The sequence below is a fragment of the Ovis canadensis genome, chromosome 1 (assembly GCF_042477335.2).
Source record: "Ovis canadensis isolate MfBH-ARS-UI-01 breed Bighorn chromosome 1, ARS-UI_OviCan_v2, whole genome shotgun sequence".
NCBI classification, from domain to species: Eukaryota; Metazoa; Chordata; class Mammalia; order Artiodactyla; family Bovidae; genus Ovis; species Ovis canadensis.
In genome coordinates this window covers 176695885-176723440 of record NC_091245.1, presented here as the reverse complement: position 1 = coordinate 176723440, position 27556 = coordinate 176695885, and the positions used below count along the sequence as shown (strand labels likewise).

At 35.0% G+C, this 27556-nt stretch overlaps 2 protein-coding genes across 20 annotated transcripts in view; one reads left to right on the top strand and one right to left on the bottom strand.

The window, feature by feature from the left end:
• Positions 1-1667, bottom strand: part of DZIP3 (DAZ interacting zinc finger protein 3) — a 119461-nt gene extending 117794 nt beyond the window's left edge. For 10 of the 17 annotated variants that reach the window (XM_069552819.1, XM_069552763.1, XM_069552729.1 and 7 more), the window contains exon 1: positions 1317-1653. The gene's annotated coding sequence lies outside the window, so the exon portion shown is untranslated. Of the gene's footprint in view, positions 1-1316 lie in introns of all 17 variants that reach the window. The other 7 variants (XM_069552867.1, XM_069552895.1, XM_069552877.1 and 4 more) reach the window with 4 other exon arrangements.
• Positions 1536-27297, top strand: CIP2A (cellular inhibitor of PP2A). 3 transcript variants are annotated; one of them, XR_011249084.1, is made up of 21 exons: positions 1536-1906; positions 3666-3813; positions 4641-4753; positions 5601-5695; positions 6942-7038; positions 7920-8042; positions 8190-8335; positions 8708-8783; positions 11548-11766; positions 13179-13338; positions 14584-14725; positions 16040-16139; positions 17591-17709; positions 18633-18828; positions 19492-19566; positions 19661-19771; positions 21444-21640; positions 24280-24393; positions 24632-24714; positions 25579-25799; positions 27017-27297. XR_011249084.1 is itself a non-coding variant. In XM_069552913.1 (21 exons), the coding sequence occupies exons 1-21, from the start codon at positions 1805-1807 to the stop codon at positions 27185-27187; spliced, it is 2727 nt and encodes a 908-aa protein (XP_069409014.1). In that variant the 5' UTR covers positions 1536-1804; the 3' UTR covers positions 27188-27297. The 3 variants fall into 3 exon arrangements, 2 of the variants coding, with proteins under 2 accessions (XP_069409014.1, XP_069409027.1); XM_069552913.1 differs by having other exon boundaries at positions 25660-25799; XM_069552926.1 differs by lacking the exons at positions 24280-24393; positions 24632-24714; positions 25579-25799; positions 27017-27297 and adding an exon at positions 22641-24036 and having other exon boundaries at positions 1541-1906.
• The last annotated feature ends 259 nt before the right edge of the window (positions 27298-27556 follow it).

Sequence of the window (27556 nt, the reverse complement as noted above, 5' to 3'; positions counted from 1 at the left end):
TCTACTCCAGCCATAGCAAGGTCCTTGCTTGGCTTGATAATATAAGCTTCCTTATATTATCAGGCTCCATTTCAAAGCTTTTCCCCTTGCTATTCTATCTAGAAATGTTTCCCCTTAGAAAGCACAGGTCTTTTTCGATTCTTCAAGTATTTTTCAAATGAGCTTTCTCTATCCTGACCTCCCATTTCTCTTTTTTAAACCATTAATCTAGAAGAGTAATTCTCTTTTCCTCCATCTCCCTTTCCTTACTGTGCTTATTATTTACTGTTTTTCCCCCCATCAGAATGTAATGGTAGGATTTCTGTTTCATAACAATAGGATTTTTATTAACCGAATCTAGTGCTTAGACCAATGCCTAGCACACTGTAGGCTCCAGCTAGTTATTAAATGAGCAATCTTAGGAAATAGGTGCTACTGTTAGTCAGATTTTACTTCAAGATGAAATCGCAACAGTGAGAATGTGCCTACGGTCACATCGCAAAAGGTAGACCTAGGATTTGTAAGCAAACAGCCTAGCTCCACTCGTTACCATAATCGGATGATGCCTCTAATTGGTGAATTTTGTATGTACTATTATCCAGTACATTTAATTCCTTCCCAGCAGGGTCCCTAACTAGCAGGATTAGCCTACTTTATACACTCGATAATTGTTTACAGAATGAATAAATACATAAACACATTAATTACCCAATGATTTATGCCTCAATTTTTTTAACCTTTCAGAATGAAATTGCTTAATATAAAAATAATTCGTCTTTAAAAATGTAGTGACGCAAAATAGGCTTTCTTTGAATTGACAAAACACAATTTCTGACAAATGGTTTAATAAAAAGGATATATACCCAGTTCTTACAGTTTTCTCCAAACTGGCTTTTAAAGCTTCACTCAATAGCATACATTAAGCAAAAAAGCTCCAGAACCAGTCTGACTCATTTCATGATATTCACATGCATAATACTATTTCTGAACAAAAACCGCAAACAGTGCCATTTCCTTAGACACCAAGATTTATAAAGCAATCAATCACGTCAAATAAAAGCAGACACCTTCACTTACAAAACTGACGCTAATAAGAACAGCCTTCGGAGCAACCCCTGGCACAGGATTCACCTGGGCCAGCTTTCTCAAATAAATTGACAACGACTATCATAAGCGCATGACTAACTTGCCACCGAATCCGAACGGCCACAGGTTTACTCTGAGAAACAAACATTCCTCAGTAGAAGCGGTGGACAAACAAGCGATTTTAAAAACAGGCCTCTCCCGGGCCGCCTCAAAATCTAGAACCCAAGAGTCTCCTCCTCAGAGCTCCTCACCGTGTCTAGACTAGGGGAAAGCGACCATTTCTCAGGTAGAGGATGACGCACAAAGAAAAAACTGGCCACCCACGGTCAAGGCCAAGGAAGTAAACGCAAACAGGGCCCACAGACGAATAGGGACCCCCTGCTACCCAACCGCCCCCTACGCCAGTGGAGCCGCAATTGACTTCTCGCGAGATTTCTCAGCTTCACGGGATCTCGAACTAAAACCTCGCGGCTTTTCAGATCGGGGGTCTAAAAGGACAACTACTAGCCCGCCTCACGGACTCATACTGGGCCTCGACATCCCCCACCTCCATCACTCCGTCCCAGCCCTCCCTTTCCTTCGTAGGGTGCCTTCCTCAAGTTGCCAAGGGACTTCCGGAGCTCAACCGGAATCGGAAGCTTCTGGGAGCGAGGGGGTGGAGAAGAAAAATCAAAAAAAGCGCGGTAAAAGCTGGAGGACGGTGGTGGTACCCGCTCCAAGCGCCCTACGGCGGGTCCGGATGGACTCCACCGCCTGCTTGAAGTCTTTGCTTCTGACCATTAGTCAGTATAAAGCCGTTAAATCCGAGGCAAACACCGCTCAGCTTTTGCGGCACTTGGAGGTAAGTAAGGGACTACGGGGGTGGCGGACGAGACGGACTTCCCTTGTAGCTTTCGTTCACTTGGTATCCGAGATGGTAGCGGTCTCAGCTTCGAAAACAAAGGGCAACTCCTCGCTCCCTCCGCTGTCTTTTTGTATTGCTATAGAAAGCGAGTGATTGTCGCCTTTGAATTCCCACCCAACCCCAAGCCTCTCCGCGTTCAGCTGACTGCAGTGAGGAAAGAGTACTGAAAGCCCTAGGAAGAGGGAGGGTGAGACAAAAGGTGGGGGATTTCAGCGTGTTTGGAGTTGTTAGAGGAAAGAGCTCCGAGCTGTATCTTTTCCTTTGCTTCTTATTTTCGTTCTTCCATTGTAACAGGCCTTTTCAGAGGTACAGCAATTCTCGGAGGTGGAGATGCTAGAGAATAAGGATTAAAATTTGATTTATGTCTTGTCCCTTAGGCAATTTGCAATCTGAACCTGTTGCTTATTGCTTTTATTTGAACTCATGTTGATCTTGAAAATTATTGAAAATTTTTAGCTTGAAAATTATTATTTCAATTTACTCTGGATTGAGGACCAATCTTCTTTACTAGTAATCATAAACCTTTTTTCTGTACCAGAATGTATTGCTCACAGTTTTTCAGTCCTAAAACGCTGAATTGTTGTCACTTTTTCCGTACTTCCTCTAGATGTGCTTATTTTGTGTTAAGAGATAAAATCACAGCTTTCTGTGATCCTGTTTGTTTTTAGACTCTTAAACTCCGGCTGTCATTTGTTATACTTTAATGGAAATCCAGTTAATATTGACATCAGTTTCATAAAAAGTAATTAAGCTCAGTTACTCCTAATTCTGTGTTGCAGCTTCTCAACATAGAATTGAACATAATTTTAAAATATATCCTATTTGTTGTATTAACCCTATGATAAAAGGCTAAATTTGCAAAGATTAGAAACTGCTACAAAGAAGGCTATTGTGAATGGCCCAGCAACATCAGCGTTTGTTCTAACTGGTGTACAACTCTCAAGGTTCTCTGGTGCTCCTCTTCTTACTACTTGAGCTGCCTGTCTCCTAAGAATACTTGTTTTCTTTAAGAATTAAGTTAAGAATTTTAGATTGTAATCTGAAACATTATTTATTTTTGAGAATAAACAGTTATGTTATGAATCTGAAGAGTGTTATCAACTATTGAAAGAGACTTCAAAGAAATTTGAGGCTTAGAGATTGACTTCTATGTACTCTGTTCCCAGGCTTTTCAAGAGGTTTACCAAAAACTCGTCTACCATTTAATTGAAAGATAATACACGTGTATTGCATGAAGTGCGTTAATGTTAAATGAAGAGCTTGGTAGTTTTATTTATTTATTTTTAAACTGAAGTGTACTCTCAAGTAGCTGCGACCTGTTATCATGAGATAGAACATTTCTAGCACTACATAAGTTGTCCCTTACATGGATTGTTCCGATGTCCCTTGTCCAGATAAGTGGATTCATATGTACTTTTTATAATGTCCTATAAGATAGTGAAACAGGCAAACCTAACCTAATTAGTGGAAGAGAATTAGAGAAAGCTTAGTAGAGGAAACAAAACTGAGACTGAAATAATTACATTAGTTAGTGAAGGGATAGGTGATCTTCCATGTAGAGAGAACAGCATGTATGAATTTTCTAAACTGGAAAAGAGTGTGGCAGTACCACTTTGGAAGAACTGAGTTTTTATGTAAAATGGAGAAGTGAAAATTGCCATTTCTTAACTAACACATTTTAATAACTGTTTTCTAGGTAATTTCTGGACAGAAGCTCACTCGATTGTTTACATCAAATCAGATACTACCAAGTGAATGCTTAAGTTGCCTTGTAGAACTACTTGAAGACCCAAACATAAGTGCCCCACTGATCTTAAGTATCATCAATTTGCTATCTCAACTAGGTAATGTATTTAGTTTCTCTTTTATTTTTTAGAAGATTCATGAATTTAGTATTTTCTTAAAGGACAGGTTCCATTACAGAATCTTTTGGAGGATAATTCACATTTGAAAGATTTCTTTAAAAAAAAAAAGATTTCTTAGCTGCAGGATCTCTTGGAACTGTCTTGTTGTGGCTCTCTTGTGAAGGGAATATTATAGGCATCCTTTTTTAAGATTATTGGAACAGAGAATCTGAAGCATATCAAGGGTTCAGTGGTCTACAGAAAAGAATGTACCTTGGGAAATGTGGGCCTACTTTCAAATTTTAAAAATACATGCACAAGTGTCAGTATGAACAGTATTAGAAAATCATAACTAGTGATCAAAATATCATCCTTTTTTTGATAGACTAGACTAAACCTAGAGCTAAAAGCTAAAAATGCAAGTGTTGCTTTTTTTGTTTTTCCCTATCTTGTCTTAGTTTTTAGATTTTAATTCACTGGTTACTTTTTTTCCTGATTTGTGTTTGGGGGTACAAGGGAGATATTTCTGTGTGTGGTTATAAACTTAATACATGCTTATTAAAAAAAATAAACTGATACAAAAGTGGTAACAGGTTATTTTAAATAGATGATAAAAATGTTCTATATCTGTGTTGTCCAGTATAGTACCCACCATGGTTGAAATTCTGAATTGGGAGGTATTTGTAAATAAAATAGCCACATCATATTTTATATTTTTTATATAATGGTAAATTTAATATGAAATAAGTTTTAAATTTTTTGTCTTTTATCCATGAAGGCCATATATAAAGATGATCTACTTCGTGTCATTTTATTTTAATTTACAGCTGTAGACAATGAAACCAGAGACTGTCTTCAGAATACATACAACCTAAATAGTGTGCTGGCAGGAGTGGTTTGTCGGAGTAGTACTTGCCACAGTGATTCAGTGTTTTTGCAGGTATACTCACCTACTTTCCACTTCATGCTTATTCTTCCTTATTTTCAAATCAGAATTAATAGTATCTATTATGAAGTGCTGACATACAGTGCACTACATGCTGGCATTAATACGGCATAGTTAGGCACAGTTCTCACCATCAATAAATTTAAAAACTGGTTAGTCACATGTACTACCACTTAAGAGATTCTAAAGAAGAAAATTTACATCTAGCACTATTATTGAAGGAGAATTCACTTAACTATTTTGACAGATTTATAAATATAGATGTCAGCATTTTGAGGTGTAAGCTGTTTGTATTAAAATTATAATTTAAAGTTAGCATCTAGTCTCATACTGTTGAGGAAACATTCCATAAAACTTGAAGCTATAGATTTAGTCTTCTTTAACATAGGCTGAAAGCTCTTATACCCATATTTCTTTGAACCTAAAATGCCATCAGTTGTAAGAAAGAAAAACATTGCAAATTAAACTGACATGCAGTTTTAAAGATGGTAAAATATGAATAATATATATCTTAGAATTGATATAATATATTCTCAACTTGCATGTAAGTTTAAGATGATTAAGTAAGCCAGGTTGATGACACAATGCTGTGTTTGAGATAGAATGTATAGAAATGTGTGAATCAGGAGGTGAACTTTTAAAGTCTCATTAATTGTGTATGTTTAAGTAAAATCTCATTACTTGCATGTGAAAATAGAACCTTTCTAAGATATGGAAAGATTTTTACTCTAAATGCCTCCTAAAATGGTTACATGCTCAGAAAATGTGTAGGAGTTCATTTTTGTGATCATGCAAATATATTCTTATGTGTTTATATTCATTGCTATTTTCTTACTCTCAGTGCATTCAGCTTCTGCAGAGGTTAACATACAACATCAAAATTTTGCATTCTGGTGCCAATATAGATGAATTAATTACATTCCTGATAGATCATATGTGAGTATGCAACCACACATGTAATCAAATAATCTACTGGTTTATGGTTTGTTTTGTTTTTTTTAATGTAGAAAAACAGTTGATTGCATTATAAGCACTTACACAATTGGTCATTGAGAGTAACAGGCGTGCTCGTGAAACAAGTCACCTAAAATAGAGGTGGTGTCAAACTAGTGGTCAAGGACTACCTCCTTTAAAAAAACAATAACAACTCTTATCCAGGATTAATTTAACTTTAAAAACAAATGCAAGCTATCAATTTTACTAAACAGTCTACCTATGGAATAACAGTCAGGTAAAAACATACATTTGTACAACTTGTAGTCCCAAGTTTTCTTTTTAAAGCCATTTCACAGACAGGAGAAAAATAATGTGAAACCATTCAAGAAATACACTGACAAGCAAAAATGTATAGGGAAATAGGAACACATTGAACACATTGGACTTCCCTGATAGCTCAGTTGGTAAAGAATCCACCTCAATGCAGGAGACCCATGCAGGAGACTCAGTGTTCGTTTCCTAGGCTGGGAAGATCCGCTGGAGAAGGGGTAAGCTACCCACTCCAGTATTCTTGGACTTCCCTTGTGGCTCAGCTGGTAAAGAATCCACCTGCAATGTGGAAGACCTGGGTTCAATCCCTGAGTTGGAAAGATCCCCTGGAGAAGGCTACCCACTCCAGTATTCCTGGCCTGGAGAATTCCATAAGCTGTATAGTCCATGGGGTCACAAAGAGTTGGACGAGACTGAGCAACTTTCACTTTCAGGAACACATTGTGTTGACTTACTGGTTTATTTTTAACTAAAATATAATTCAATTTTTCTTAAATAATTTTTTCCCCTAATTTTTAAACTGAGATAATGATTCCTGTTTACTCATTGGATGATTTCAAGGATCAAATAGTGTAAAACAGCTTCAATTTTTATAACAAACTTATGAAATGAATTAATTGAGACAGAAAAACTTACTGAAACTGAAAATTATGTTTATATTTAATCTTCTTGAAGGAATATACTGATGAGATTGACAGGTTATTTCTGTATTTTTATGCTGAATTGAGCAGGATCATTTACTTTCAAAACATGAAATAAATGATCAATACTATTCAAAACTTGGCAGTCTTCACATGTTAATCAGATTCTTCTTTTTGCTTATAAAAAGGAAGGAATTTAAATGTGTAAATGACTGTTTTTGAGTAATTTAGAAGGAACTTAATATATTTATCTTTTATTATTTTTCTTGAAACAGTCAGTCTTCTGAAGATGAGTTGACAATGCCTTGTCTAGGATTATTGGCAAATCTTTGCCGGCACAATCTTTCTGTTCAAACGCATATAAAGACTTTGGTAAGAAGTTTATAAAATGTTTCTTTTGTTTTGTGGTAGGCTCACCTTTTTCTTTAAAAAGAAATTCAACAAGAATTTGTGTTGTCTAGCTGACTCATCAAAGTTAACAAAGCATCAGATTGATGTAAATAACTTGAAGTACTCTAGCCTTCATATATGTTTAATTAAGAAGAGTTAATACAAATGTTAATTTATATACTAGAAGTTTTTCTTCTGTGGCATCTCATTATTTGTCTTGAAATCTTTGTCTCATATCTTGTTGAATAATATAAGAAATGCTGAGTTTTGTGCTAATAGAGGAGAGACATGCCATTGGCAGTTGCATTTACCTCAGTCTTGTATTTCCTCACAATCAATTACAACTTTCCCAAAAAGATTTATAAGTACGTAGCATCATTACCAGTACTTGTGAGAAGTGAAGGAACGCAAATGAGGTTATCTGAACCACTGTTAGAAATATATTAAATCAGGAAAGTTCATTGATTCTTTAAGTTGCTTTATGAACAGTTCCCTTGCTGTACAATATTCAGTATTACTTGTTTAGTTTTAAATTTAACAATATCTCATTTGTTCATGTGCTGGATTTTTCTGGCCTTGTCCTGTTTTGTTGGTGGAGGTTATTTTGAGCCATGGAACTATTTGAGAAAGGTAAACATTTGCTCATAAACTCGAACTACACACTGCTGTTTACTCAGATTGTACCTGTTCATACTACTGTAAGCAATTTGTGAAAGTACCACTTACACCTTGAATGATCTCTAAGTTGATAATAATATTTAATAAAAATTTACCTATTCTGTGCAGGATAAACTTTCTGAAACAAAATGTAAGACTCATAATTTTTTCATTCTAATCTATTTTTAAATTTTTTTCTTCCTCAGAATAATGTGAAATCTTTTTATCGAACTCTTATAAGCTTCTTGGCCCATAGTAGTTTAACTGTGGTTGTGTTTGCACTTTCAATATTATCCAGTTTGACATTAAACGAAGAGGTTGGGGAAAAGGTAAAAATTTTTTTGCAATTTATGAAACTAATTCTAAAGTTTATATTCTCTGATAATTTAAAAGTTATTGAGACTCTCTGAGTTTTAGTGTGGTGTCAACTTAAACTTCTTTTTTGTATAATATCCTTTTCCTGATTTGTTTTTAAGCTGTTCCATGCACGAAATATTCATCAGACATTTCAGCTAATATTTAATATTCTCATAAATGGGGATGGCACACTGACCAGAAAGTATTCAGTTGATCTACTGGTGGATCTTCTTAAGAATCCTAAAATTGCTGATTATCTTACCAGGTATGGCTGTCTGACACATTTAGGACTTTTATAAACCAAAATGTATTTGTAATAAATAAAACTGCCTTTTTTACACTTAGTAAACTTGGACTCTACTTATTTACAATAGACTAAAATCATAATGTTTTCATGTGCTTGATGTTCCCATTCTTTTTGTTTTTCTGACTTGAAATGTGAAAGTATAACAAGGGTATGTGTGTATTTTTTACTTTGTCTTAGGTAAATAAGGTTGTAGCATTCTCCAGAATATACATATCTTGATTAATCTGTGCAAAACCAGTTTTATATCTGAACAGTATGATTATATATAAATCCTTTTAATGTATCAATTTCATACTTATCATTTGATGTATGTTTTTATTTTAAACCTAGGTATGAGCACTTTTCTTCATGTCTTAATCAAGTATTAGGTCTTCTTAATGGAAAGGATCCTGATTCTTCTTCAAAGGTATATATAGTTGTTTGTTTTTAATGTTTTTAAAAACTACAATATGCAGAAAAATATAAGTGCACAGATCTCTGAATCTTTGCAAAATGAACACAGCCATGTAGCCAAGATCTCAAGCAAGAAACCAGAAATTACCAATATTTAGAAGCCTCCTTGAGTCCTCATAAACTGGCATAATCGTTTTGGGAAACTGTTTTCATGGTGCCTGTTGAACAATGTAAACCCTGTGACACGGATTACACTCCCATCTACATAGTTGAGAGATATGTCAGTAAGCTCACAAAAGACGTAGAAAGTGTTAAATGGACAATGAAAGTTTAAAACTGGTACTATTTACTGATTTTTTTTAATGCAGATGCCTAGGGTATAAACCCAACAAAACATGTACAAGGCCTCTACTCTGATATTACAAAACATTAATAGAAAAAACCTAAATAAACACAGATATAGCAAGTTCATAGATTGGACGAGTGTACCATATTAGAGGTCAGTCAGAATTATAGCAAGCTTTAGGTTTTTGTTTTTTTTTTGGTGTATATGGAAATTGGGAAGCTGATTATAAACTCTATATGGATATGCAAGGGTCTAAAAATAGGCATTCTGAAAAAAGTGAACAAAGCTAGAGGGCTTATAGTACCAGATATTAAAGTGTAATGCAAAGCTCCAGTAATTAAAATAGTGCAGTATTGTCATAAGGATAAACAGCTAGCTCAGTGGAACAGAGTACAATACAGAACAAACCCACAGAATATAGCCTCCTGATTGATAACAGTACACTCTTAAAAATATGATCATTGCAGTAAATGATAACTGGTCAATTGGATATCCATATGGGGAAAAGCTGCATTTTAACCCTTACCTCACACCAGATGCAAAAATCAGTCTTATAAAGATTGTAGCTCTCAATGTGGAAGGAAAATGGTGAACTTTTAAAGATTAAAAGAAACAGCAGAATATCTGCATAGCCTTGGGATGAAGATTTTCTTAAACAGAAAACAAAAACATGACCTATGTAGGAAAAAATGTTGGTAAGTTAGATTACATTATAATTAAGAGCTTTTCGGTTCATGCCACTTCATTTAAAGAGTGAAAAAGATGCTCAACTTTATTAATCTTCAGGGAAATGCCAATTTAAATGGTAATACAATACCATTACACACCCACAAAATGGTTAAAATTTAAAATATGGATACTATCAAACATAGATAATGTAAAGAATGTTGAAATACTCATGGGCTAAAAACTGGTAAAACCTTTTATGAAAATGGTATTATCTACTAACATAGGATACATGTATAAACTATGACCCAGCAATTCCACTCTTTTATTTACCTCAGAGTTGATTACGTGTATTCCCCATGTACAAAACGCAGCAGTGTTGTTAACAATAGCCAGGAATTGTAAACAACCTAAATGCCAACAACAGTGGAATGGGCAAATAAACTGTGGTATGTTTATACACTGAAATACTATATAACAATGAGAATGTGTGAGGTGAAGCTGCATGTGAAAATATAAATGAATCTCACTAACATAATGCTAAGCTAAAACAGATGTAAAAGTGTATACTGTAAGATTGTATTTGTATATAAAGTTCCATGTGAGTTTTTTATATAAAATCGCAAGCTGATTGAAAATTTTATATGGAAATGCAAAGATCCAAGATAATGTCTGGTATCGAAAATCTGATGTCAAAGTAGTGATTGAGGCATTGTCTGGAAGGGGACTCAAGGGAATTCAGGAGTTTTGATGGAATTCTCGTGATCTAGTTGCTAATTCAGGTAATTCACTTTGGGGAAAACATTTAGCTTTGCGTTAACTATTGATGTTTTTATTCCCCTTTATGTTACACTTACAGAGAAATTGTAAATGAGAGTATTTGCTTCTATGTGCAGTACATAATCTCTGGTAAGGTAAATAAGAAACTGGTGATAGTGTCTGTTGCTTCCAGGGAATGTTAGGTAGAGGTCAAGTCAGTACCTTTGACTTTGGAACCAAGTGAATGTATTATCTATTCAAAAACAAGTACTACAATTTGTATTTAAAAGAAAATAAGTCAAAGAGTTTATCATTTGTAACATAGTAAATGCTAATGAGTTGAATTCTATTAAAATCACTGTCAGGTTGATTAAAACACAAATCCCAATTGTATGTCATTTATAAGGAACAGATAAAGGTGGAAATAAGTACACAAAGAGATACCAATACTTTTTTTAAAATAATAAATTGGTAGTATGTTAAATAAGGTAGAATAGCTAATAAACAAGTTGATGTGGAATGTTACGTAATGGCATAAGGCTCAGTTATGAAGCAGAAGTGTGGTAGACCAGGGAACCAGGCTGAGGGGCATATTGCCAGCATTATGTAAACTGTGGAAACAGCCATCCTTAACGTTTTAAAGTTTTGGGATGCCATTTTTAAATATTATCCTAAAGTACACTTCATAGCAGTTCATAAATCTTAGCATGAGACAACATGTTTGTGCTGAAGAAAAATTAAGTACTATGGAAGGTATTTAACATTAGTTGAAGTTGCCCTTCTTCAATTCCCATAGTCCTCTTAACTGAAGTAACTACCATTAACCAGTTTATTTGTAACCTCTGGAACCTGATGACATGTTTTGAGAAACAGTACTCAGAAAAATGGGAAGCAACTTTTAATTTTTATTTTATTTAAAAATAAATATTTCCAACTTCATATTTTGGTTGCTTTGTGCATAGCAATGTAATGAAATAGACCTTAATGAAGACTTTATATTGCACAGGTTTTAGAATTACTTCTTGCCTTCTGTTCAGTGACTCAGCTGCGCCACGTGCTCACACAGATGATATTTGAGCAAACTCCATCTGGCAGCACCATTCTGGGAACCCGTTCTAAGTGTTTAGAACCTACTGTAGCTCTGCTTCGTTGGTCAAGCCAGCCTTTGGATGGATCAGAAAACTGTTCTATTTTAGTGCTGGAGTTGTTCAAGGAAATATTTGAGGTACTAGAGTGACTAACAAATTGACTATTCCATTCTCACGATTCTCATTAGACAGTTTTCTAAAATGTTTATTATATGTTTATAAAAAATTCCAATTGTTCATACCCTTTAGGAAAACTTAGCAATTACTGCACTCCCTGCCTCTAGTAGTAACTCCCTAGTTACTGAAATTCGTTTTTCTGGCCAAGTCCCAAAAATTAGTGAGACTTCTGTGTTTTAACTAAATAACTTACATATACTCCTTTCAGTGTAATAAGTAAAGGTATGACTAAGATTTGTATGGTTTGTTGGTGTATGACTGTACTTGGCAATAGTTATATTCTGTCTCTCCATCTCAGTAGATACTGTCTGCTGTTTTTATTGAGTGGATATATAGGAACACTGAATTAAGTCAGTCAAATGGAGTAGAACATGTCAGGTATTTAAGGATATAAACAAAATTCCTTTACTGGGAATTCCCTTATAGTATAGTGGGTTAGGGCTCTGCTCTTCTGCAGGGGGCATGGGTTGAATCTGGGATCCAGAAACTGATCCCTCATGCCATACAGTGCAGGCTGAAAAACAGTCCTTTTCATAAAGGCCATTAAATTCTGATAGATTCTGTTACCCAGGTCATTGTGTTTTCTCTGCTGTTCCCTGTTTTTGCACCCATTCTGTCTATACCAGCATTTTCCTAGGATGTTTACCCTCTCATGACTGCCATGACTAGATCCTGTGCACAAACCAAAATGTGTATGAGTGATTAAATAATTTGTTAAGGATTATCCACTAATTATTCTTTCTGTTTCGTGTTGATCTTGGCTTAACAATCAGTTTTAGCTTTGGAAAAGCCCTGTGAGATTCCTGATGGGAATTCTTTGTGGTTGTAAAGTGTTAATACCAGTGTCTCTTTGTTATTGTAATTGCATTTAGCATCTTCACGATATTGGTTTTCAGTACATACTTAGAGTAATTTTTAAGTCACAGAGCACACTTTAAAAAGTCTTGTTTGAGACTGGTCCGTTTGATAAAAAAGTCGTCATAGCCCTCAAGACTGGATGAAAGGGTAGATTTTAAATAGACACAGGTCAAGAATATCTGAAGTAATTACAATTGACCCTTGAACAGCATAGGTTTGAACTACTTGGGTCCACTTACATGTAGATTTTTTTTCCCAATAGTGAACACTACAGTACTACACAGTCTGCAAGGCTGAATCCATAGATACAGAATCACAGATACAGGAGGCCAGGGCCAACTAGATTATACTCAGATTTCAGCTACATGGTGAGGTTAGCACCCCTAACCTTCACACTGTCAAGGATCATCTGTATAAGAAATTTAAAGAGAGTTGCAGTTCAGTGATGACTGTGCCTTCTGTATTCTCTCCTTTTTTTTTTTTTTTTAATCTTTGGTGGTGGTGAATTCTCCAGGATGTCATTGATACTGCTAACTGTTCCTCAGCTGATCGTTTTGTGACTCTTCTGCTGCCTACAATCCTTGATCAGCTTCAGTTCACAGAACAAAATCTAGATGAAGCCTTAATAAGGAAAAAATGTGCAAGAATGGTCAAGGCCATTGAAGTTTTGTTAAATATCCTTCAGTTTAACCATGGAAACTAACTGCTTATATTTTTTAGAATTTATTTCCTGCATTTTTACTGTCTTTATGTGTTTATTTATAATATTATACCTCTCATGCTTGAATCTGTACAGAATTACTGAACTCAAGTTTAAATTAAAGAACTGATACTCACGGAAGAGTCTCTTAGAAAAAGTTACCTAGTCTTCCCATTTTTTTCTGTGTAAAACTTTCAGACATTTTCAGAAATGCTTTTTAAGTTTGGTTTGTACATTTTTTTTATCATAATTGGAGGTTAGTAGATATATAAATAACTCTTCTGACATTCTCTTTTGATGCTGATTGCTGCCCCTGGATAATGTATGTTGTGATGGACTATATCAGAGAAGAAAAATATATTGGTAGTTACTATTTTAGCTTAGTTTTTTAGCTTGTCAATAAAGATGACATCACACTTACTTATAAAAAAGATAGCTGTGTATTTCAGAGCAGCAAGAATGCAGTCAGTTTTGTCCTGCCCTATAGCAAACTCAGCATCTTTTTAATTTCTTCTCTGAGCTGCTCCTTCTTAATTTTCTTCTTTGTTGATGGCAGTGATTCTCAATTCTGGCTATGTATGAAAATCATCTGGAGAACATTTAAAAATACTGATGGCTTGACTCCTACTTCCAGAGACTGATTCAGTTAAAATAATGTGGAACCTTGGGATGTGAAGGCATGTTTGTGACTGTTTAAACTATGCAGATGATTCTAACATGCAGCCAAAGTTAAAAACCACTGCTGTAAAGGCAGGATTATTTTGCTTGACCTTGAGATACTCTAAAATATTTAGGCCTCCTCTCATTGAATAGTACCAAACTTAGCCCCTTTTTAATAATAGATATTCAGATTAACTTACAGAGAAATCGAGAAAAAAACAAATGAGAAAATAACTTCCTTTATTTCAACAAGTATTTATTGACCCATTGTGAAACCTGTTAATAAAAAACTAGCATCCAATGAAAAGCAGATCCTTTCTCTGTTTTACTTTTGAGTCAGAAACTTTGGTGGCAGTCCCATCTCTTGCCACTTGTCAGTCATTTTAAATGGCTCTGAGCTCCTAAATTCCTAATCTGTCATTGAGCTAATGTATCATTAATTACACCAAATTTCAGTGACAAGAATAATTTGTTTGAAATCATCCTAAATACTGTAAAGTGCTATATAAATATAAGGGGTTTTTTTGAGAATTTTTTGTTTTTCTTAATAAAACTTAACCTCTGTGTGGAGATGATACTCTAAAAATGCATGTTGCAAAAATTCTTACTACTATCAAGTGTACCACTCTGATAGAACAACAGTTTACATATGGCAAGATTGATATGGGCTTTGGAACAAAGGTAGCAGATTCTGAATTATGGTGAGTATATGAAATACAAATGGCAAAATGGTAAGTCCAAACTTAATAAAAATCAAAAGATGTAGTGATTCTCATTCGTTTTAGAGGATCATCCTTAGGTATGTTTTATTAACTCAAGATACAGAAGAAAATTTTAAATATATTCATAATGAATTTTTTTTTTAATTTGTTTAAGTCATAGATCATGTGCTTCTGAACAGAGATATTAATATCTGTGATTTGTTTTTCATTGTTTACATTTGTTTGTCTTGTTTTAATTTACTGTGATTATCTACAAGTCTTTTATGCTTCAGTGCATTTTTTTTTCTAGAGTTCCTTCCTGACTTTGACTCAGTAATTATTTTATATTTAATTTTATATTTTGAAATGACAAAGCATGAAAAAAACAGACCATTTTTATTTCAAAGAAACCAATCACTGCTGAAAGTTTCTAGTAATAAAGACAACTCTTCTTTAGCATGTTAAGGCTTGCAGTTAAATGTGGATTTTCACTGATAGTAATGAGATTATTTTATCCCTGTCCTCCCCTATGAATTAAGTTCATCTAACAAGTGTTTGTTGAGGACCCACTGAATGCTAAACACTATAATTTGTTCCAATTTTCATAAATGTCATAATTGTCAGTAATTATACTCAAGAATAACAATGATCTCTTTTTACTTTTTTGTACTCCTTTTCAATTAAAAGGCTGTGTAAAACAGCTTGGTATAATTTGTTCAGTAAATGTTAGATACTCTACATTGCTGAAGGTTGCCCTCTTAGGCTTCCCAGGTGGCGCTACTGATAAAGAACCCGCTTGCCAGTGCAGGAGACGTTAGAGATGCCGGTTCAATCCCTGGGTCTGGAAGATCCTCTGGAGGAGATCATGGCAACCCATTCCAGTATTCTTGCCTGGAGAATCCCATGGACAGAAGAGGCTCATGGGCTACAGTCACAGGGTCACAAAGAGTTGGACACACTGAAACGACAGTACCCACACATGCAGAATTGCCCTCTACTGTTACTATTCTAGTGACAAAACTAAGAATTAAATGAGTCCTGTTGCTAATACTACTAGTAATTTCAAGCAAAAGTTGAAACATGTTGGTATTTGAGATTAGAAAAACACTGTCCAAACTTAAACTTAATACCAGTTCTCTTTGGATCTTGGGTTATAAGGATGTTGGTCTCTGATATTTTTACTTTTCATGACAAACAGTGGTTAATTTTGAGGTTTAAGAACAAAGGTTTTGGGTTTTTATTTTCTTTAGATTTATGGACAGAAATAAGCTGTAAGCAGTTTTTGAGTTAGTTAAATATGGCTTATTTTTAAAGCAAACTTGCTGCTGATGTGATTTTGAAAACTCTTGATTTGATGAACAAACTTAAACAATTGGTTCCTGGTATGGAAGTAAGCTTCTACAAAATCCTTCAGGTGAGTTTAAACTCTTAAAATATTGAAGTTGATTTATATATAAATGTTACCTAATAGATGTTTCTGTTTTAATATTCTTAATCTTTAGAAGATTAGTGTTTTTCTTAGAACTGGCCATTGGAAAAAATTTGAAAATTGTTAATTGATATAATATTCTCACTACAGTTATTCTATAGAGTTTCACAAGGATTAAACCTAAGTGCTGCTGATTCTGAAGTATGGGATATTCATGATAGCCGTGCTTCCACAGCTTTTTCCTTTCTTGTGTCATATTTCTGGTTTCTTCATTTGTTTCTGTTGGCTTTATGGTAGGGGGGAGTGGTATTTATTTTGGAGTGTCTGGTTTTTGTTAAGGTTGATGAGGTAGAGTATTAAGGCAGGAAGAAGACATCTGGAAGAAGAGAACTTGATTGTGAGTGATAATTTGATAGGTGTGCAGAAAATAGCTAACTCACCAACTTTATTGACCATAGTAACTAAACACGAGTTCTAGATGTTTTCCTTGATAACCACAAAATTTGGCTTATAACAGATATTTAACAAACGTGTGAATTAAGTTACTATAATAACACAAATGTCTCCAGTGCCTGTATAGACAGGGTAGAAGCCAAAACTGGAACGTACTTGTATACTTTGAGAGCACGGGACTTAAAAGATGGGGTTCAGATTTTGACCCCACCATTTCTTAGTACAGACTTACTTCACCTCTGTGAGCTCGTTTTCTTGACTACAAAGTAGAAATAATGGTCGCCCTTCAAGGAGGAGATATGAAGGGTTACCGTGAGGGTTTTAGAGGTAAAAGCCATCTCCTATGGTTCTGTGGCATTAGATTATATTTGAGTACCTATAAAACACTTAACATTTTAAAATGTTGATAATTATAAAGGATTTATATTGTAATATAATATATATATATAATGTAATATTTTTCTTACTCAAATTTTAAATTGAGTCACAGTGATTTTATGTCAATAAAAATTTTTTCACAATAGATGATTTGAGGCTTAAAGTACTAATGGAAATATTTACTGATATGAAGGACTTATACTTTAAAGTATAACTGTTTCATTCACTAAATTAAAATATTTTATGAAATTAATTTGAATTTTATTTTTTTAATTTGCAAATGATTTACCATTTTTCTTGTAGCCAGTTTTTCTTTTAAATGGTAGCTAGAAAAAGAAAACAGTAACTCAAAACATCAATCAGTTGTAGATGATATTTTAAACAAATCAAAATATTTAAGATATGATATTCTTAGGCACAGTAAAAGGTTTCAAAACTTTTGCCAGATTTTTTTAGACTAACATTAGGTAAAGACTAATAAATACATTCAGACATCAGATAGAAATAGTTTAGAATTTGCCTAGAATTTTTTATGATTTAGGTCTGCTTATTCACCTTACTCTGAAAGACCTGACTTTTTGCTTTCTGGTTTCTGATTTGCATAGGATCCTCGCCTGATCACTCCCTTGGCTTTTGCTTTAACATCAGATAATAGAGAACAAGTGCAGTCTGGATTGGGAATACTATTGGAAGCGTCTCCACTGCCAGATTTTCCTGCATTAGTGTGAGTTATAATCATTTGCAGTGTATCTCTTGTGGTGTTAGAATATCCTACCAATTTCTTTAATAGTCTTCAGTATGGACAAATTGGAAAAGTAGTGAATTGAAGACTTCATTGTAATAGTCATTCCTCAAATAAAAAAAACTTTCGGTTAAAAATGTTTTGATTTCAGCAAATCAGAAGACCAGATGTATACTCATTTAGAAAATAGCTAGATCCATTCAGGTGATTAAATTAATTATTCAGATGCTATACTGTCTCAACACCTCTATTTAATGCAGTAGCTTCTGTACTAAGCTTACATCCTACCAATTTAGTTTCTCCATAGAAAGAGCTTTTCCTTCCCAGCTGTTTGAGTGTTAGAGTATTGCTTTCATTGACTAGATCTGGGTCATTTACCGTGGAAAGGATTCCTAAAGAAAACTTCTGTCATTAAAGAAGGTAGGATAATGGCCAGACAGAATTATCTACTGTACTCATCAGTTTCAGCCATTGAGATGGTATTTTCAGAAGCAGGGGGCAGAATGGTGGTCAGGTTGGTAAGAATAATATTGAGTGAGAAAAGGGAAGAGTGAAGGAAAACTAAAGGCCAGGTGTTATTGCCCATGGTTAGAAGGATGTTCTTACCAATAACAGTAACTTTAATTTTTACAAATAATCCATACTCACAAACTAGTTCTAGAGGCTCCAAACCAGAGGTGGAGTTGTCATTGTAAAGGGCTGCAAATAGAAAAGTTTTCCTCTGGCAAGTTTTAGGTATTTCCCCAAATTCTGCCTCATCATATAGTCCAAGATTATTTCAGAAATATTTGAAGACTTAATTCCCAAAGGACCCATTCTAAATGAGTCCCTGATTCTGTACTAACTCTGCCTTTTGCTCTATTTTCATATAATTATTTCTCTTTTTTACTTTGATTCCCACTCAGACTTGGAGAAAGTATAGCAGCAAACAATGCCTATAGACAACAGGAAACAGAACATATGCCTAGAAGAGTGCCTTTGCAGTCATTAAATCACAGTTTTCCAACATCGGTAAAATGTTTAACTCCTCCACTTTTGAAAGATAGAGTTCCTGGATTGAACATTGAGGAATTAATAGAGAAACTTCAATCTGGAGTTGTGGTGAGTGATAAATAGCCATGAAAAGTGGGATTCTGCCTGGTACATACCAGCTAAGGTGAAAGTGAAAGTCACTCAGTCGTGTCCAACTCTTTGCGACCCCATGGACTATACAGTCCATGGAATTCTCTAAGCCAGAATACTGGAGTGGGTAGCTTTTCCCTTTTCCAAGGGATCTTCCCAACCTAGGGATCAAACCCAGGTCTGCATTGCAGGCAGTTTCTTTACCAGCTGAGCTACAATATACCAACTAAATATCAACTCTTATTATACATTTACTTAACAGCTTTAGATACAGATTTGATCATTGAAACATTTAATATAAAAAGTAGCAATATTCTGGAAAGTTTGGAAAGAGGAAAAACTCAGTCATAAAATTCCAACGTTTTAATACGGCTATCAATTTTCCCTTAGTTTTCTCGTACGAGCCTGCCTTCCTACCCCTGCCCCATCACCCCCAGTTTAAATATACTTTAAATTCCCACAAGCAGATCACCAAGATATTCTGCAATAGTCAAGTTAATGAAATGTTTGTGACCTGCCTCATATGACATCCTTTTTTTCACTTTGTTATTGAGTTTCAATTACTTGGTTTCAGTAGGGTTTTTTCTTTTTCAATTGAGTTCTAATGATTTCTGATTTTTTTTTTTACTTTATTAAAACCAGGTAAAGGATCAGATTAATGATGTGAGACTATCTGACATAATGGATGTGTATGAGATGAAACTATCCACATTAGCTGTGAGTACAACCTTATTTTAATTATGTGTATCAATTAAACCCTAAGAGATATTTTCCAGCAATTGAAGAAGATTTATGGTATGTTTTCTTACAGTCCAAAGAAAGCAGGCTACAGGATCTCTTAGAAGCAAAAGCTCTAGCCCTTGCGCAGGCTGATAGACTGATTGCTCAGTATCGCTGTCAAAGAACTCAAGCTGAGACTGAGGTGTGTACAATATAAAAACATCTGCTGCTGCTGCTGCTGCTGCTAAGTCACTTCAGTCGTGTCCTACTCTGTGCGACCCCATAGACGGCAGCCCACCTGGCTCCCCCATCCCGGGGATTCTCCAGGCAAGAACACTGGAGTGGGTTGCCATTTCCTTCTCCAGTGCATGAAAGTGAAAAGTGAAAGGGAAGTCGCTCAGTTGTGTCTGATTCTTGGCGACCCCATGGACTGCAGCCCACCAGGCTCCTCCATCCATGGGATTTTCCAGGCAAGAGTACTGGAGTGCAGTGCCATCGCCTTCTCCAATAAAGACATCTGATTAGTAGAAAAATAAATAAATAGAACATGTACAAAATATTAGTTTTACCTTCATTACTCTGATTGAAGTAAGTTATCCTTAGCATTTGGCACAACTACTTCCTCTGTCTTAAGACTATCTCCCCTTTAATTTTGGTTACACAGTTATCTTTTTTCTACCTTAATGTATATTCTTTTCCTAAATCTTTTTTTACCTACTACTCACCCTTTAAATGTCGAGTGGGATTATGTTCTAAGCCCTTTTCCTTTATTTAGGTGATTCATGGTTTCTACTTATTACCAGAATGTTTATTCACCACATTTTGTATGCTGAACCAGATCTTTTTCCTTAAGCACTGAGTATCTTCTGTGTAGTTCCATTTAAATACACAGCAAATACTTCAGACTCAATAGAACCAGTAATGAACTCATCACCCTCCCTTTTTAAAAAATGTATTCTTTCTTATGTACTCCCTGTACTGTTCTTAGAGTTCTCCAAACAAGAAATCTGGAAATCACAGTTTACCTTCTACAGTTAGTCATTCATCACATTCAGTTGATTCTACTTTCTACATAATACTTTTTGCCTTGTCTCTGTTCTTCTGGCCATTTGTTACAGGCCAGGTCCTTTTTATTTTTTCACATGAATGACAGCAAAGTCTCTAATTAGTCTTCCTACTTCAGTCTAGGGCCCTCCTCTCATCCACCCTCTACATACAGTAGAGGGCTGTGTTTGGGTCTACCCATCCTCTTTCCTCTTCCTTCACGGTCATACCTGAGGCAGTACTCTGATCCTATTGCTCCTTTGCCGAATATCCTTCAGTGTCTCACCTTTTAGCTCAAAAGAGAATTTAAATTCCTAAGAACTTACTGCACAAGGATTTTAACTACTTCTCATTCCCCATCTCCTTGCACTACTTTGCATTCTTTCCAGGTAAATACATTAGATTGCTTTGCAGTTTCTGAAACTTGGCATACGTCTATGTTTTCCTGCCCTTGCACTTGCTCTTCTGTATCTGGAATACCTTCTCTTCTCTCTGTCTTTTAATAATCCTTTAGATTATTAAATCTATTAAATAAATTAAATCTATTAAAAGCTTCCTCCATTTCCCAGGAAGCTTTTCTCTGGTCTTCTGTTTCCCACACTTTTGGTGACCCTTCCTCCCCATGCTGCCTTCTTTACAGTACTTCTCACACCGTGTGAGAATTGTATGACCCCACTGTCACCCTTGATGTTCGAAAGGAGAATTTTCCCTCTGTCACTCTAGACTGGCCTAATAATTGACAATAAGCAGACTGATTTCATTAATTTTTTAAATTATAGAAACAGCATATTATATAAATGATAGTAGAAAAGTATTCCATTTTCTTTTAGGCTCGGACACTTGCTAATATGTTGAGAGAAGTTGAAAGAAAAAACGAAGAGCTTGCTGTGTTGCTGAAGTCACAGCAGGTTGAATCGGAAAGAGCCCAGAGTGATATTGAGCATCTCTTTCAACATAATAGGAAGTTAGAGTCTGTGGCTGAAGAACACGAAGTTCTGACAAAATCCTACATGGAACTTCTTCAGAGGTAAATTAATAAAGTAAAAATTTCTGTGTAAAGTTAGAATTTAGAATGAACATACGGCATTTCTCTTCTCTGTCCCTAAAGTTCTTTTCTGAACATTCATATGTTCTAATAATACTATTAATATAAGTAGTTAGCAAGAAACTTATGTCATAGTGAAATGAAGTATTGTTTACTCAAATTCAGTACCACAGCTGCAAACAGAATATAAGTGTCTCTTTCCAGTTTCATTTATTCAGTCATCAGTCGTCTGGGATGTTAGCACCACAAGAACAAGTTTCACCTGTTTTATTCCCTGACAGATCTCTAGAGCCTAGAATAGTGCTGGATACATGGTTAGGCACAGTGTAAGTAAATGTTGCATGACCTTAGTTGTCACAGTTCATACTAGGTTGAATCATATGAATTGGCCATTTCTGCAGATCAGAAGTGGTTGAATGTTAACAGTTGCCCTATCATCAGCCTAATAGCATAGAAATTTGGATGTTAGTGTTTTACTCACCTTGGAATTTGTAGTCAGTATTTCTCTTTAAAGTCCTTGAATGTAGTTTACTTATATGTATGACTATCTGCAAGATAAATTATTACAGGTGAATTGCTGGTTTAAAGGCTATATGCTTTTAAATTTTTGATTGATTGTCCAGTTTACCTTCAGAAAGGCTATGCCAATGCCAGTTTATACACTCACGAACAAAGTATGAGATTGATTATTACCCCCTTGTCACTTTTTATCTTTTAAGCCAGTTTTAACTTACTAATTATAAGGAAGATCAATAATAGTTATTTACTTTTGCCAAACAAAAATTACACTGTGGTTAACTTGTTTTTCTTCATATATACTTTAAGATAGGTTAAGACTTGAAAAAGTGTCCTCCTTTCTCTGGTATTAATATAGAGATACAGAAAAACTTAACTTTACAGGTCTGTGTGCTTATTTTTTTAACTTTTTTTTTTTAAGCAAGATAATGTTTCTTTTTATTTTTTATTTTGCCTCACTGTGCAGCATACAGGATCTAATTCCCTGACCAGGAATTGCCCCCCTGCATTGAAAGCACAGGTTCTTTACCACCGTGTCACCTGAGAAGCCCTTATTTTATTTGCCCATCAATAAAAATGAAGGGTGGAAAATGTATAGCATCTACAAAATTTGTGAGGACACAGTGATTTTTAAATAGGATAGTCTCCCCCGGCAACTTTAAGTCTAATTGTTTGAGGCAGCCCTGATAATGTGGACTATTAGTGTTCAGTGACCAACCTAGATAGCATATTCAAAAGCAGAGACTTTACTTTGCCGACTAAGGTCCGTCTAGTCAAGGCTATGGTTTTTCCAGTAGTCACGTATGGATGTGACAGTTGGACTGTGAAGAAGGCTGAGCGCCGAAGAATTGATGCTTTTGAACTGTGGTGTTGGCGAAGACTCTTGAGAGTCCCTTGGACTGCAAGGAGATCCAACCAGTCCATTCTGAAGGAGATCAGCCCTGGGTGTTCTTTGGAAGGAATGATGCTAAAGCTGAAACTCCAGTACTTTGGCCACCTCATGCGAAGAGTTGACTCATTGGAAAAGACTTTGATGCTAGGAGAGATTTGGGGGCAGGAGGAGAAGGGGACGACAGAGGATGAGATGGCTGGATGGCATCACTGACTCAATGGATGTGAATCTGAGTGAACTCCGGGAGTTGGTGATGGACAGGGAGGCCTGGCGTGCTGTGATTCATGGGGTCGCAAAGAGTCAGACACGACTGACCGACTGAACTGAACTGAACTGAGGATGTAAAAGAAAGTAGGCAGTGCTCCAAGAGAAAATAGGCTTTCTAGGATTTGCTTATGTTCCAGATAGTAAGTGAGGAATGGGCCAGAAAGTGAAACTCCAGCCTTGAGGGGCCTGGTGGATAACAAATGAAGCTGGCTGGGAAAGTTTATTTGTAATGGCAGGGATATCTCAAGGCATTCAAATTCAGAATTTTACAAACTCTTTGTGGGGTAAATAAAACTTCTGCTGGCCACATTTGGCCAGTGCCACCATTTTGTTTATCCTCTGAAAGGACATTTTATGCTTAAGATAGTTAGGTGTCAAAGTATCACTTTGGAAAGGATTTTTTATATGTTTACCTTACAGGTAAAATAAGCACAGGACTATATGATGCAGAACTATAAAGAGGCAAGAGAAACTTAAAATCTTCAACCACTTAATTCATTAATTTGATGTTTTTCCTTGAACATGTATTATGCCCACCAGGCTAGTGATGATAGGTGTAAGTTTAATTTTTTTTGTTTTTAATACCTTATCCTTTAAGAGAAACTGTTTCAGTTTCTGGACTTGACTGTAAAGAAAAAGACATGTATTTTAATAGTAAATTTTGTAATGCAGCATTCTGTAAATAAAGCTTTTTATCAATAAATCTGAAGTTAATGTCCCGCATGTTTCCATTTCATAGTATTTTTTTACCTCTTCAGTCAGCCAAAACATACCTTTATTGTCTTTTAGAGTTAACCTAACTCTATATTTATGTCTTGCTTGTTCACATAGCATTCCAACTCTTCCTGTAGTATATGCAGTTTAGTCAGAAGAGGTAGGAAAGAAGACACTCAGTTTCTTTTTCTCTGTGTTTTCCTCTACTAAAAATATCTCCTTGTCTTTTCAGGAGTGAAACTGCTGAAAAGAAGAACAAAGATTTACAGGTCACTTGTGATTCTCTACATAAACAAATTGAGACTGTGAAAAAGCTGAATGAGTCACTCAAGCAACAAAATGAAAAGTAAAATTTACAGTTTTTTACTTTAATTATTTGGATTTTTCAAAAAGAAAATGATTCCCTATATATAGAACATTATGTTTTATATATAAAATTAGTTATTATAGATATAAAGTACATATTTGGCAGAATTTAAGAGTAATTACTAGTCTTAGAAATTTCCTCTTAAAATACTTGTTGGAGAGAAAAAGAAATTATATGGTTCACTAATGTTTTCTTCTGTATTGTCTTATAACTTCAGAACTATTGCCCAATTGATAGAGAAAGAAGAACAGAGAAAAGAAGTACAGAACCAACTAGTAGACAGAGAGTGTAAGCTAGCAAGTAAGTAGCTTGTTTAATCAGTTGTCTATATTTTAATAAATCTTATGTTGGAAGAAAAAGCATGAGTGGTTTTTAGTTTGCTGTTTCATTTTCTACTTCTGTCATTTTTTTTTTAATCCTTAAATCATATCTTAAAAGTTCTCCTTTTCTTGCCACAAAGCAGTTTAGTTAAACTAAAAAAGCAATACATTTTTTTCTGAAATCAGGAGTTATAGGAAATGATTGCCCTTTTTAAAATAAAAAAATTTTTAAAGAAAATAACAGCAGGTGGCAGTGCTAGGTAACTTATAGTTGCTAGCTTCTTAATGGTAGTAACTCTAAAGTGATCTACAAAAATTTTCTGACTCACTTGCCTTAAAGCACAGACATCTACCTATATAATTGTTCATAATTTTCTTTTACCCTTCCTTTTCTAACCCTTAAACTCTATAAGGATTATCTTTCCCCTCATTACTATATCTTGTATTTAGAACAGAGGAAGAGGGAAAGACAGGGACAATTTAGCATTTTCTATAGAATCCTGGGCTTCCCTTTTAGCTCAGTTCGTAAATAATCTGCCTGCAACACAGGAGACCTGGGTTCATTTCCTCGGTTGGGAAGATCCCATAAAGAAGGACATGAAAACCCACTCCAGTATTGCCTGGAGAATCTCATGGACCAGAGGAGTCTGGCAGGCTACTGTGGGGTCACAAGAGTTGGACACAACATAGCGACTAAACCACCACCGTAGAATCCTGGCGTGGGAGGAAAGTTTTGTGATTTTTTTTTAAATTCAGCAAATGCTATATAACTTATATGTAGCAAGATGTTTCTTTTTTCTCTGTAATTGTCTTTTATAACATAATAGGTTCTAAACCTTTTCAGGGTAATGTCGGTATAGGACCTTTGAGTATAAAGCTGACTGTTTTAAGACCTTTGAGTATAAAGCTGACTGTTTGCTTTAAGACCTAGAACAAAAAATAAAAGTACAGGAAGAAAAGATTAAAGTCTTACAAAGAGAAAAAGAAGACAAAGAGGAAACCATTGGTGTCCTTAGAAAAGAATTAAATAGAACAGATCAGATAAGAAAAGAATTGAGCATTAAGGTAAGAATCTATTGCATTCTCATTTGCAATGAAATGATAAAATCTTATTTTGTGAAAAAGGTAAATCTGTATAAATTAGTGTTCTGTTTCTTCAGTAATTTTGCTTAGAAGATACCAGAAGCTCAAATTGATTTGACAGTTGTTTGTTATGAGGGCTCTCACAGTGTGAAAACTTGTATTTTCTAAAATTGTTACACATTGATTAAATGTATACTGTGTTCCAGCACTTGCTGCTTTCAAGAGGGCAAAGAATACAGAAAGAGATTCTCAGTTCATAATGTCACGTACAGATAGCTACCTGTATATATGTATATAACCGCATCTTTTTGCTTACAAGGATGGTGATAATAATAGAAGTTCGCATATATGTAAAATTTCATAATTTACAAAGGACTCTGAAATATTTTTCTTAATCTTCCTCACTTTAATAACTGTACTAATATATAAGTATTTATAAATATTTTCATCCTACAAATGAAACTGAGTCTTAAGTTACTTGCTCAAGTTTGTCATGTAGCTATGTGAAATAGTAGGCATATATTCTAAGTTCATTGCTCTTTCTACATTATCATGATTGCTTCAGTGTGGGCTATTTAGGTGGCTCAGACAGGAAAGAATCTGCCTGCAATGCAGGAGACACAGGTGCAATCCCTGGATCGGGAAAATTCCCTGGAGAAGGGAGTGGCTACCCACTCCAGTATTCTTGCCTGAAAAATCCCATGGACAAAGGAGCCTGGCAGGCTACAGTCCATGGAGTCACAAAGAGTGACACACAACTGAGCAACTAACAATTTCACTGAGTGTGGTAGCTGTGAATAATGCTTTCTGGACCATCTACTTCAAGGAAGATGAGAACAGACCAAGATTAAAAAGACCGAACAACTACAGAATATAAGTGACAGGAGAGGCATACAATTTAGCTTTAATATGTTTACCTTAATATAATTCTAAATAGTAATATGTAGTATTTTCTGCAGAAGTACAGGCTTAAAAAGACAAATTGAATCATGTCTTCCCAATTTGTTTATTCTTGTTTAACAGTTACAGATCTTAAACTTACCATATAATTGTTAAATAAAGTATATTACATTAATGTGCCTTGATATGGTTGTCTTACAAATAAAACATAAGGACAGGTTTCTTAAAGCAGGTTTCTGTGAAGAGAAAACATGCTAAGTTGTTTTCTTCAATTTCTCTCTACCGCCCCCTTTTTTCAGGCTTCCTCCCTGGAAGTTCAAAAGGCTCAATTAGAAGGTCGTTTGGAAGAGAAAGAGTCCCTGGTAAAACTTCAGCAAGAGGAGTTAAACAAACATTCTCACATGATAGCAATGATCCATAGTCTAAGTGGTGGGAAAATAAATCCAGAAACTGTGAATCTCAGTATATAGACACTATATGTTTTATCTACTGGCAGGGTGGGGGAGGAAAGCTAATCTGTGACTCCAAAACAAGAGCAAATTATTATCTAATTATTAATTTAGTAAAGAACCTGATCTGACACGTGTTTTTATTTGGTCTTAAATTTTTTACTTCCTCTTTCTGTATTTTACTGCTTAAAACTTTCTTTAGTTCTTCAGAATATTCTTCTTAACCTTCATTATTTTTTCTAAGGTTTTTTTTTTCCCTCTTCGTTAGTTGCTTTCCACTGTCTTCTGCTTGTTTATTCTCATTTGTGATTAGGTTTTTAAAATCAGGCATCAGTGAACTTTTCTTTCTCCTTTTATTGAAATATAGTTGACACATTTATAAATCATATA

Excerpts from the sequence above, each read along its gene's own strand:
- CIP2A (XM_069552913.1), top strand. The coding sequence starts at position 1,805 with ATGGACTCCACCGCCTGCTTGAAGTCTTTGCTTCTGACCATTAGTCAG. Across the intron at positions 3,814-4,640 it reads CAATTTGCTATCTCAACTAG|CTGTAGACAATGAAACCAGA; the intron begins GTAATGTATTTA and ends TTTAATTTACAG. Across the intron at positions 7,039-7,919 it reads AAACGCATATAAAGACTTTG|AATAATGTGAAATCTTTTTA; the intron begins GTAAGAAGTTTA and ends TTTCTTCCTCAG.